At 37.2% G+C, this 13,600-nt stretch overlaps 1 protein-coding gene across 3 annotated transcripts; it reads left to right on the forward strand.

Annotated features, from left to right (window-relative positions):
• Positions 1–1,230: 1,230 nt before the first annotated feature.
• Positions 1,231–11,177, forward strand: LOC123516194. 3 transcript variants are annotated; one of them, XM_045275382.1, is made up of 6 exons: positions 1,231–1,439; positions 2,846–4,263; positions 4,706–4,827; positions 7,062–7,393; positions 7,845–7,959; positions 8,081–11,177. In XM_045275382.1, the coding sequence occupies exons 1-6, from the start codon at positions 1,289–1,291 to the stop codon at positions 10,866–10,868; spliced, it is 4,926 nt and encodes a 1,641-aa protein (XP_045131317.1). In that variant the 5' UTR covers positions 1,231–1,288; the 3' UTR covers positions 10,869–11,177. The 3 variants fall into 3 exon arrangements, with proteins under 3 accessions (XP_045131317.1, XP_045131319.1, XP_045131318.1); XM_045275384.1 differs by having other exon boundaries at positions 1,415–1,534; XM_045275383.1 differs by having other exon boundaries at positions 1,436–1,568.
• The last annotated feature ends 2,423 nt before the right edge of the window (positions 11,178–13,600 follow it).

Consider the following 13,600-nt stretch of genomic DNA (forward strand, 5'->3'; position numbering starts at 1 on the left):
AAAATCTGTACACCTTACCGGTGAAATGTTGTCTCCATTGTCACTCCTGGTGCAGCCATAGGCCGAGCAGGCCGGCATAGTTGCAAAATGTTGAAATGGATGAATGGTGCGCGTATCATCAGCAAAGCAATGTTTTGGGTGACTTCCGAAAACTGGGGGCGGAGCTCAGCGGCTTCACTTTTGTGACGTCATAGCCTCTCGATCCTCTTATCTTTACTCCAAGGCTGATAATTATGATGTCACATATATGGAGCCACCAAGGAGGTATCTTACCTCCTTGGTAGCCACGCTATTGGTCAATAAGGGAAAGAAACAAGTGGGATTAAAACAGGAGATAGAAAGAAAACGGATAATAAATGGAGAAAATGGAAATAAAACAGGATAGAAAGAAATAAGAAAGCAATAATACAAGAGATAGGAAGAAAAATAGATGACGAATCAAAGAATAGTAGGAAATGGGAATAGAAATATGACAATAAATAAGGAAATACGAAGAAATGATAATAAAACAGCAGATAGAAAGAAAATGGATTGCGCACAAGGGAAGGGGATTCCTTATTTCCGATTCCCCTATTTATCATCATCCTCATTATCATTTCCTCCTATTCCCTTATTCGTTATCCTTTTCACTTGTCCATGTCCATTTTTTTTCTTTCCATCTGCTGTGTTATCATTTCCTCCCATTTCCTTATTCATTATGATATTTTTATTCCCATACCCATTCGTTTATTCGTTATCCATTTTTTTTCTATATCTTATGTTATTCCTTAGTTATTCCTTGCTATCCTGTTTTATTTCTATTTCTTCCATTTATTATCAATCTCCTTTCTAGCTCCTGTTTTAATCCCACCTTAATTTGTCTCTCTCTCTCTCTCTCTCTCTCTCTCTCTCTCTTGACCAATAGCGTGGTTTCCTATCATGTGACGTCAAATCAGCTGGGTGGAGGAGCTGCGAAGGGGAATGCCCCGGGAGCCGGGAAATGAGGAGAGTGGGTGGGACGTGCCCATCGTTCTCTTTGTTATACGTAGTACATATATCTCTTATACGTAATACTACTGCCATTTCGAAGATATTTTGTATTTCAAAGATGTTATTTAAGATTCTAGTGATAATTGAATTATAATTTAGCAACGTCAGTGGGAAAAATATATACGAGAATCCAACTTATCATATTTGAGGTCTTTTAAGACTGATCTAATGTTATCTCCAGTAGAGTTTCAAAGTAGCCTACATATACAAAGAAATTTTAGGGTGATGGTCGAGTCCCCCTTGAAATTACACGAGGCGCATGCGTTTTCCACAAGCTTTGTTTACAGTGGAGGAGGCAGACGCAGACATAATTACTATCTGTCAAGTGAATCCCCTGTGCCTGTCTGCAGAGAGTACCAGGGAGACACCACAGGAACAATGGAAATTACCGAGGACAGACCTTTGTACATGTAAATGTGGTGGAGCTTACTTTAACGTGTATCACCTTGAATCAGTCTGAGGCATGATGTACATGTTACTTGATAGTTTCAGGAGTTCTCGTCTGGTATGAGTATGGAAGTGACAGCAGTGATCTACTTGTAAGACGTGTTTGTGATGTTATTATGGTTCATGTGTGAATACATGAAGGTAGATTTTCATTAAGGGGTGTGACCACTTCATTTGTCAGTCAGTGCAGAAGGTGCCGGATATTCAGAAAGCTAGAGATCAGTTCTCAAAGATTTAAGCACTTTGACAACATTAAAGATTAAAAATTAATATGGTCTTAAGGTTTTCTTCAAGCTTAAAGTAGTGTAACAAGTGTTATATGCCATAAATGGGCAAAAACACATGGAAATTTTACTCATTCTCTTGAAAAATAAATAAATGAATAATGTCAATATAGCCCTAAGTGCCCCAAATTCTAACCACATAAGGGAGTTTTCTGAATGTTGACTACATTGTAAAAGAATGTAGGATGACCTAAATGGGATCTTCAAATTGTTGGAAGGAGAGTAAATGAGAAGGCTCAATGAAACTAAAATGGCTACCTAAGAATAGGTTTAAATAGGATTTTTAGAAGAATTGATATAAATCATGTAATATTTAATACTATGAATAACTAGGACATACACTGCAGCTAGGTACAAAATTTAGTTACCTCAGACAATGTAAAAGATATTTAGTAGAATTGATAGAAATTATTTAACAGTTAATGCTATGAATTTATGGGACATGCACTGCAGCCAGGTACAAAATTTAGTTACCTCAGACAATGTAGATCCAGAAGCCATGCCTGCTGCCTCCTCTCCTTTTATCCTTTTTTCAGCAGGCAGCTGACAGATCATCTGAGGATGATACAGTGGAGATTCTAGAAGGAGGAAAAGGATGAAACTAGACTCACTAGAGAATTTTTTTTTTTTTTTTTTTTTTGTACGGTAAGTCCTATACCGCCTGTAGGCACACTTGAAGAGTGTATGGGAAGCGCTGTTCAGCTTCCGCCCATTAGTGGCGCAGGCAATTTTATTTATAGTGGTACCCATATCACCGCCCAAGCTCATCTTGAGTGTAACCACCTAGAACCTGGGTATCATGGTGATATGTAGGTAACTTTAAGGCTGTATGTGGTGGGATTCAAACCTACGCGTGGACGTCTGCCCAATCCCACACTCACCACCTTATCCAGTATGCCACCGCCTCCCTGTAAAGAATGACCCTGCAGGAAGGGTTTCCGAGTTGTTTTTTTCTGTGATATTTCACATAAGTTATAATTCTGATAATTTGGCAGAGACTAAGACCAACTTACACTTCTATTAATGTATCCTTTCTTATTTATTTATTCAAACTAATAATTATCATTACTGCTCTTTTGTTGCAGATAAAAGCAAGATGACTACAAAACAGAAACTCTCAAGAAAGCGGGGTAATGAACACCTCAGAGACATAACTAGCAACTTTATTGAGGCATCTGAAATCACCATAAGCAGATCAAAAAGAAGAAAGAATGGAAATAGTGAAATCGTTAACACTGGAAACCAAGAAGCTGTTGAGACACAGATACAGTCGTATAGTCAGGTAGCACCACTTGAATCCCAACAAAAGTGTTCCAATAAGCAAACTTATTTCGATAGTAGAAAAACATTTTCTATTATTGATGCCTCCAGCACAGAAAAATGTGTAAGAAACAGATATAAAAACACGTATGCTTCTTTGAGTAAAGCTGGATTATTGTCAAATCAAATAAAAAACAAGCAGTACATAGGTGTCAGTAATGTAGTGCTTATTAAAACCACTAATGATGTTGAACATAAGAGTGATAGAGAAAACAACAAAGGAAAAGAAACCCCAAAACTGCCTCCTGATTTTGTAAACAGATCACTAACATTATCAAATGACATGCAAATCACTAATTCTGATAAACTAAGTTGCAGTTTTACACAAGTTATTGATTCGAATAGCATACTTAAAAATGAAAAAGGGTGTTTGATTTATGTTCAAAGCCCAAGTTTTCCAAATGGCAAAACAAGAAAGACTAATGAAGAAAGTTGTCCTCAAACTATAAAACCTGACCAGTTTGCAGAACCAGAATGTTTGAAAGAGAAGTGCAATACATTAGATTCAGTTATCTCTACTGAATTAGTGTCGCATGTTAATCATTCCAAAAATCCAGTATTAAAACCAGTGGCGAAGGTATCTTCAATATCTACTACTTCGTCAGTGCAAACTTTGAGTGCCAGTACATCAGCAATAACAGCTATTTCAACACCAATCCCAACCTTCCCCAAGTTACCTGATGTTTTTGGAGATATGTTGAAGAGTGAAGCTGAATACCTTGGACAAACAACCATAACTAGTGGAAGGAAAGATGTCTGCTCTGGAAGGACACCACAGGAAATGGTGTGTGATGCCCCTGGTTGCATTTCTGTTGAAATAAGCAAACAAAATAATTCTTCCGCAGACTCTTGCAATCAAAATGTTCATCATAACCAGCAAATTGTCTTCCCCCTAAGATGTACAGAGCCATCCACAAGTGTTCCTCTGCCAGTGGTTGACATCTTAGGAGAAAGTTATAATTCTTGCATGAAAGAAGATAATGTAAGGCTAGGTAATGATGTATCAGGAGCCAAGACTAAGATCCATGCACTAGGAACAATAATGAGTGGCAGCTTGGAGGAGCCAAGCTTCTTGCAAGTTGACACCTGGGCTACACATATATTGCAGAATCTAGAGCTGCTGTACAAAAATGAAACCCAGTGTGACTTCATCCTTAAATTTTGTGGAGGCGAAGTACTTAAGGTGCGTATGATTAGCTGTCATCTACTCACAAGGCAATTGTATTCCAATTAGAGTTTCAAAGATACAAGTATTATATGTAATGTAAAACTAGAGTTGCCTTATGTGAGACTGATCTACAAGCCAAGTCTCCTCCCCTTGTAGCACATCACTCACTTTCCCAAACTTGCTTATTTATAATTTTTCATCATCTTACCATTTAAGCTTGTCCTTAGCTGAATTTTTTTTAAATGTCATTACAAGAATAATAGTATATATCAAAGTATTAATTATTCAGAAAAAATTAAACAAATACTCAAATTATATTTTACATAACATCATTTACAACGACATTAAGTATTCCAGTCAGAATCAGCCACATGCTATGGCATCACTGTCAGAATTCACATTATTCATTTCAGATAGCTTAGTATGTTGCTAACTATTCTACATCATGGTCTTATAGGTACATCGAACAGTCCTGTTAGCATGTACATCCCTTGTGGCTGAAGCTGATACTGTGCTGGGCAAGAATGAGTTGATGGTCCCTGCAGATCTTAATTTTGCAAGTGTTGAACCAGTAATTAGGTAAATAAATCAATTACTAGTCTAAATCTTTTTAACTTAATGTAGTCCTAATTTTTGCATTAAAGGTAGCAAATCCTTATAATTCCTGAGGAAAGTGGGATATTATCAAGATCAGCCTTTTGTTGGAAAGAGTGACTTACATCACTATCATTGAAACTATACTATTAGAATATTTGGTGCATCTGTATTACTTAAACTTACACAAATTATTTCATCTTGTGATCTCTCCTCTAAATCACTCTTTTCCACCTCTCTTTCTCGCAAGGATGCATAAGGATTTATTACCCATTTTGTCACTTTACCGTAGTAGCAATAAATAGCATTGTGTCTTGAAATACACACTCTCAAAGTTTGATCCCAATTCATCAATTTGCTAGAGAGCTATTAAAACACAGTAGTATGTTATCAATTATATGTGTAAGTTAATAGTTATTAGTCTTTAGGCAAGACAATATCACTAGTAACCTTCAATCCTTATATTGTCATTATCATTGGCATTCAGTATCAGATAAAGATTTGCTGGAGTTAGTGAAGTTATCCAAAATATTTTAAAGATATTGGCAGCCACATTACATTTATACTAAAATAGGAAGTAGTCTAGTATAGGTGCTACATTTATTTAAGTGCAGAGATAATGGTATATTTTTTAAGTAAGTGTACCTACCTCAATATATTGCTTTTTGCAAGGACAGGTTATTCTAAGTGTACAATATTCTATGCCTCATAGGAGCTCAAGCACCATTTTTTTTTAAATTGGAAGAAATGCGTCCAAAGTTTATGAACAATAACTCCACTTATAAGAAAGATATCAATTTCAACCAAGTTTCAGACAAAAAGCCCTGCTCTTAAGAATTTTTTATGACCATGAATAAAAAATAAATGTGTGGTGCATTTGAACGCTAGCACGTAAAAGTTTTCGTACATTTCATTGTATGGCATGATTTAAACCTTGAACAAATTTTTGAGTGAAGTAAATGATTTGATAGTGCAATAAACTACATAAAGGAACAGCATCATAGGCTAAGTGTATTGAAAATTAGGAGAAAATACAAGTGTTTGTACATACCGTATATACTACACTACAGTAGTTACTTAAAAGAAGGCAACAAATCAAAGGATGATTAATGTGATGTAAGAGGAAATCATTAAGAAAATAACTTAGTCATGATGGTAAAGCATAGGATTAATAGGTGGGGCACTTGTTAGTCAAAGGAAAGGACTTTGTATGAACAATCTGTATTCACTCTTAGTGTTATTGTACATCCACTAAAGAAATTGAAGGTTAGGGGGAGGGGGCAGTTAAGTTACTTTTCTTCATCATACTCCATCAGGTTTTTGTCTTCGTCCCCTTCATAGTTAGTGTCATCTGCCCCCAGTCCTCCCTTATGTTGCAGAGCATCCTGCTGTGGCAGGCTATCCCAGAAGTACCGGAACTTGGTATGACTAATGAAGGGCAGGAAATCTGTGATGTACATAGCAGTGCAGTGATTGGTCCAGGGTGACACATTTCTTATGGAAAAAAAATGCTGATTGAACAAGAGATGGCTGCAGGCTGTGCACCATGTGCTCTCATTGGCTGGCTAACTCCCACTAACTTTGAGCCTGTCTGGTTTTAAATTGGAGCACCACTGGGCTCAACCACCAAACACAACACATGCTTCCTGAATCAATAGATTGTGAGTTCACTGGCTTTTACAAGACTTCCAACCATATTGAAGTCAGAAAACATTATGGCAAACAATATAACCAGACAGAGGAAGAGTTGCCAATTCCACAGATATGAATACCTTGAAAATCATGGTGGCGGTGCTTGAGCCCCTATGGTTCTGAGGCCCTCATATGCATTTTGAGGCTTTGTTTAGCCATGGCATGAAATTCAAGTGTGGCCTGACAACAGATACACTGGCCAAGCCAGATGGATTTTCATTGTGGGGATCTGAAATCGTGAATAATTCAGTCTCATTTTCCCTTCCACTCATTTAAAATCCCTAAATAAAAATAGTTTGTAGTAATTGCAATCATAAATCTTTGAGTTCTCTGTTTTAGAAATTTCATAGCATTTAGAAACATACAATTAGTTTTGAAATTATATTTTACATGAAACAAAATTTTTGTTCTTTGCCTGCTGTTTTCCTAATTGTCTGTTCATATAAGTTTAACAATTACTACATTGATTTGTGTAGTACATGTTTTGTGTGTACTATTATTCTGAATTAGATTCGTATACATTTCAGATTTGTCTATAGTGGCCGTTTGGAAATACAGAAGTCAGCTGATAAGATGAGTGCAATTTACACTGCTGCAAAAAGACTTGAGGTGTCACTCCTGATACACATAATGGATCATCACTTTCCATATTTACAGTACAATTTTTACAGTTTGACATCAATAAGAGATTCCAAGAAGCAAATAGAAAACAAGAAACAGTTCTCAACAGAGACCACCAGTTTTGATACTCTTTTAAGCAAGGACTTTCCGCAGAGCCCTCTCCAAGGCAAGCCTGCCACCAGCAAAAACACCATCTTTGTGGAAAATGAGCAGGACTTCAATTCAAAGACTATTCAAGGTTAGTTTCTAAATTATTTGTAGTATGAGATCTATCAATTGAGTATTTGGAATGAAAAATTGACCATGTCAGTAGTACACTAATTTCTTTCCCAAACTATTATAAAATTTCTTTCAATTTTGCAGGTTTCAGTTTCTTTTATACATGAACACATTAGACTTCATTTATTATTAGTCTGAGGGTGGCTTCCTCAGATAGAACATGGGATGGTCCCTGTCCATAGACATATATATATACATAGATAACTAGTATCTTTGCACTTGCATTCCCTTTATAGGTAAACTGGAAATCTTGGACTAAATCTGTATGTCCCTTTTTCACATGAAATTTTTTAAAAGAGGAGTTTCAAAATACCTCCATTCCCAGTATGGTTCTGGGTCTGTGCCTTTGGTCTTTTTCCTGTGTGCATAAAAAGTTGTATGTAGGCTTGTACTTGATTATATCTTTTCAGAGACTATCTATGCTGAGAAAGTAGACATGGAGGAGTGTGAAACACCAGATCCCTTAGTGCATTATTTAGTAACTAACTCAAGGAATCATTTTTACACTACTAGTAGTCCAGGAAGGTAAGTGATACATCTCCTACTTTGCCTTGATAGACTTAAATATTGTGCCTGATGTGCTCAAAAATGTTTCCAGGTAAAATTAAATGCTATAGTATTTTATATTCATCCTTTTTTTTAATAGGTCAAGCAAAATTACCGAAGAGGCAAGACCAACAAGGTTTCAACTTGAAGAGGACTCTGAGAAGCTTTCCTATAAAGCTGCTGCATGGAGCACCAAAAACTCTCCAACCTCATCTCCTGATGTACCATTTACACTTACCACTTCAAATCTTACTTATACTCCTATATCTTCTCCAAGTTTGGTGGGTTGCACCAGTTCAGAAACTTGCTCTTCTACTACTACTAGTACATCTCAAGTATTCAAGAACTGTTTGTCCTCATCAGATGTTAAAGTGAAGAAAGAGAATCCTCATTTCATATGTAATTTATCTCATGAAAGCCAAATTATAGAATCCATAAGCAGTTCTAACCAAAACTTAGGATTGGGTAATGATATAAATGCTCCTACTGAATGTGATGAGTATGATAGTGTTGCTGATATTCATGATGACTATCACACCAAAGGAAATGAACTCATGGAAAAAGTTTCAAGTATTTGTAAGCAACTTGAAGAAAAAGATTCAAATTATGTAAATGGATTACATGACACAAATATCAAAGGAAAAAAATCTAATGAGAAATTTAACTTATTATCCATTAATAATACGACATGCAGTAAAGAGACATCTTTAACAAAGGGCAATCTTATGTCTAATGCAATTATACCTGTGAAATCAATTCTAAAGAAAAATAAAAATAAATCACATGCAAATAAAGAAATAAAGCATGTGTCCTTCCAGATGGATGAAAATAATGAACTTATTAATGAAGTTGCTACATTTTCTCTCTCTAAGGAACCTGCACAGTCATTGATTCAAGTACAGAAAACAAAAGGCAACACAAAGTTACGGAATGACACACACTCGCCAGTAAAACTGACTGTCTCCATGAAGAAAAAGGTGTTGATGAATTTGGCCTTGAATGAATCTGAAACAGTTAGTTCATCAAATGTTCAGGTTAAAAGGTCCCATGGCAAGAAAGGTGTTAGCTCTTCCAGTCAAGGTTATAGTAAATGTAATGTAAATAAGGGAGATATAACCAGCCATGCAAAAATCATATCAGAAGTCTTAAAGAAATACCCTCATTTAGTTAAAGATAAAAAAAAGATTCGTCTGAAAATCCTTAAGAAAGGAAATGAAAAGGACGGAGGAGGAAAAATGAAGTCTAAAGTTCAGTATCTTGTCCTAAGCGATGGAGATGCTAAATCAAAGTCAGTTACTAAAGTATCCAAAACTTCTTCCCTTTCAAAACATGACATGACCACAGTACAGACAGCACTCAGTGAGCGTTCTTTTGAGTGCCCTGAATGTACTGACATGACCTTCAAGAGTTACTTTTTACTTAAGAAACATGTTTTCCTTTCACACAAAGATAAGAGTAATGCAATACTTTCTCGTACTGAAAATGTTCCTTATGCTTGTTACAAATGTTTTGCAAATGAGCCTTTAGAATTTGAAAACTATTATACTTACCAACAACACATGGGAGAGGTACACAGTAAAACTGAGCTTCGATTGTGTAATATATGTGGATTCAAACCTAGACGTAAAATAGAATTAGCTTATCACCAACATACACAGCATAACAAGATATCCAAAAGCTTTTGTTTCCCAAAATGTGACCTTTGTGATCACATAGCAATAAATGATGCTGCATTACTTAAACATCGATCACAACACAGGAATGCTGACAATTACACTTGCTCTGTGTGTGGTGTAAAATTTTGTTCTTTTGGGGCTCTGCAAGGGCACATGCAGACCAAGTTGTGTCAAACAAAACCGTCGGTGAGTCACAAGTGTCCCCATTGTCCAATGACATTTGCTCGCTCATACAACCTCAAGGCACACTGTAAATCTAGTCACAAGTCTTTACAGACAACATTACAATCCACATCAGGAGCAAAAGAAATGCAATCTCAAGACTTAACTTCTCACAGTGCAGAGTCGCAATCTCAGGAAGCAGAAAGAGGCAGTCATATTATAAAAACTAATTCTGATTCAAATTATGAAAAAGACAATACAAATGCTGAAGTTAATTATGAAACTTTGACTGTTGTTGATACTCAGTCATCCTCTGAAGCTGAAGCATTATCAACTGTAGCAAGCAGCTTAGTAGCATCCTTAAGATTACCAGAAGAAACTATAAATCAATACATGTACTCTCAAGATAATAAGATGGATTATTCAAATACTGTGGACCAAGCAAAAGTTGAGCAAGTAATATCAAAGCCATTGGGACTTTCTGTGCATCTTGAGATTCCATCTGTCTCAGAATATCAAGATCAGTCGCAATGTTATGATAAACCATATAGCATTCAAACATCAATTCAGGATAATACCAGTATAAATCCTTTATTTCCTATCAGTGTAGTCCCAAATGAAGTTCTTCCGAGTATTATCCCTAGACACATTGTCCCTAACAATATCTTGCAGGCTGGATGTATGCACCCCACTAGTACACCAGTTCTTGGAGCTGCTTCCCAGAGCTGGACATATGTCACTTATCAAGTGCCCACCTCCAGTGATGATTTACCAGGTGTTCTCACAGAAACAACTTCCATAAATGATTCTTCTGGGGATCCTCACCATAGCACCAACATAGAAAATGTTTACCATAGTACAAGCACAGCCATTGTGGAAAATATTACAATGACTCCTTCAAATATTAATTGTACTGAAAGTGCTATGAATATGAGTGGAGAACATACTACTGTGACTATAACAGACACTCAGACAACCAGAAATTTAAGTCAGACCTCATCTCTTCCTGTGGCACACACTTATGATTCATTATCCTCTCAGTTTGTATGAGCAGAAATGAGACATTTCAGAACATCATGCATTATTTTTTCCTTATGGTAAGATGTATGTCACAGTATTTAGGGTCATAAAAGTAGACATTGCTTTGTACTCCATGTGTAGTTTATCTTCTTATCAACTTCCATCTTTTGAACTTTCCTGATATGAAATTGAATCTCAAATTCCAAACTTCATTTTAGTGATGGACAGCATGAGGGAAGAAAGGTGGAAGTGCTAGAAATCTTATTAAGAATAGTAAAATTGAGGCTGTACATGACCATTTCTGGAATATTGACTTGATAAAAGCCAAAAAATCTGTGATTATCTTTTTTTTATTTTCACCTTATTATTGTAATGTGGGTGAAGTTGAGGTTAGAAAGAGAGATGTAGTGTGTTGTGAGTGTCTGTGGACCAGATAGTGAGGGATGATTAGGAGAGAGAAAATTTTTGAACTGATTTTAATGATTATCTGTAAGACTAAAACTAGTGTCAACATACCATTAGCCTTGAGAGATTTAAATGCTCATGTTGATAGCTAGGTACATTGGTACGGTAGATAAGTATTGGAAGGCTGGAAGGAATGGAAATGATGAGAGTTTGATATGACTGTGTTGAGTGAAAGCTATAAGAAAACTGTAAACACATGGTTTAATAAGAAAGCAATTCAAAAATCTAGATAGCAAAGGCAACATCACGGAAGGATGGCAGATGTATCACTATTAAGTATGGTAAGTAAGGTAGCTATATAGTAAGATATTGATAGAACCTGAGAAAGTATGGATCAAATAATACAGGATATATGAAACTCAAGAAAGGAAGGGACTGTGTAGATCAAGTGTTTGCTGTAGACAGATAATGTGTTAAAAGTATTTAACAGAAGGGAAAGAAGTGCTCTAGGCTTTATGAATTTAGAGTGAGTATATGACAGGCTCTGGGCACACAGGGCAGTTCCAACCGCGCCGGAACCGAGCGAGGGTGGCCTATATCATACAGATGAGGTAGTTCATACTGCAACAGAAATTGATAGTGGTCGATGTGTGTCTGGGGAGAGGAAGAGGGGAGAGTGTATATTGGGTGTTTTTATGAGTTATGGGAAGATATGCGGGCATTTTGAGGTGTTGTACGGTGTTTTAAAAACTTTTGACTAGCATTTTGTGTAAATGTTGAGTGCTTTGTGTTAATTTTGAGTGTTTTAGGAGAGTGGGAGTGGTCTTCCAGGAATGTTATTATTATGAGTTCTATTGTGCATAAGTGCATACATAAATAAATATATGAATGTATAAATACTTATCTAAATATAATGATGGTAAGTCTGTGGTATCAATGTTTGTTAACTACTAAATTTGTTATTTTGATAAACTAGTATCATAGAAGCCGGGGGAGTGAAAATTGGTGGTGGTAATGCTGCATAGCTGCCAATGCTACAAGTGAGAACTCGTCATACCAGCCAGAAGTGCAGGTGGCTGGTCGTGTTATGACTGGAGTCCGAACCAAGCGCCTGGGGAACGAGAAAGCCGCTCAAAGGCGCTCATCCCTGTCAGTGTCTGCCCAGTGCCCATAGTTCACCAGAAGTCCACCCAACAACCGAGGTAAGAGAGAGAGAAAACCGCTGCCACTCTGTCTCGCTGTCGCAGTAGCTTGTTTAGTTATCCCTGCCGTGTCCGCTGCTCCACACCACACACACTTGCTGTCTCCAATGTCACTTCGCACTATGTAGACCTGTTAAGTACTCTGTAAGTTTTGTACAAGTAAACTTAGAATTTGTGCCCAGTGTGATGCTACCCTGCCTCTCTGTCTTGCCTGAGTCATCGCACGGTCCAGCCAGTAAACGCAGGAGGTGCTTGTATGTAGCCAACATACTCGTGTCTTCCTTTCCTTGATGTGTTGCTGCCTTGCCAAGTTCTGGACAGCCGCCGTGGTAAATGGTTGAGTTCTACGGAGGCTGAGGATGGGCGTCATAACAGCTCACGTTATGAGTCTGGGATAAAATCTATGAACTTTCGGCAAGTGCAGTGTAAGGCATGAATGCACTATGGCTGACTCAGACTCGAAAGGCAGTGAAAGGGTAAAAGACAGTGATTGTGGTAATTAATCATGAAAATCTGTACACCTTACCGATAAAATATTTTGTCTCCATTGTCACTCCTGGTGCAGCAAAATGTTGAGATGGGTGAATGTCGCGCGGTATCATCCAATCCATAACAGGCGCATCTATGCACCGATGGCTATGTACCACTGGCTGCTATGTACTACCATCCCCGGCTGCTATGTACCATCCATTACTGCTATGTACCATGATTATAGCTATGTAACTATTATTAATATAATTAATAATGTTTATTTGTTTGCCACGCAAATAGAGAACTGTGTAGCTGTCATGAAAAATTGCTGATTTAACGTCAACAACTGTTTGTGAAGTTGTTTTGGATTTTGAAAGAGCACTATGGTCAGCAGTGCGAGTGTGCATTCCCGAGGCTTCCCTTCATGGCTGCTGGTTTCACTGGGCCCAAGCAGTGTACCGTAGTGAAGAGACTAGAGGTCTACAAAATACCTAAATTAATCAACTCGCTGTAAGACAATTTATTCGGCAGTTCATGACGCTGCCAAACTTATCTCCATTTCCTATAGAGCCAGCTTTTCGCCATATCACTAGCCAGCCACTTCCTGATCAGTGACTTCAAGGTCTCATTACCTACTATGAAAAAAAAAAAATGGATCAGGAACGAGATGCATCCTTCACAGAC

The sequence above is a fragment of the Portunus trituberculatus genome, chromosome 40 (assembly GCF_017591435.1).
Source record: "Portunus trituberculatus isolate SZX2019 chromosome 40, ASM1759143v1, whole genome shotgun sequence".
In the NCBI taxonomy this organism is placed as follows: domain Eukaryota; kingdom Metazoa; phylum Arthropoda; class Malacostraca; order Decapoda; family Portunidae; genus Portunus; species Portunus trituberculatus.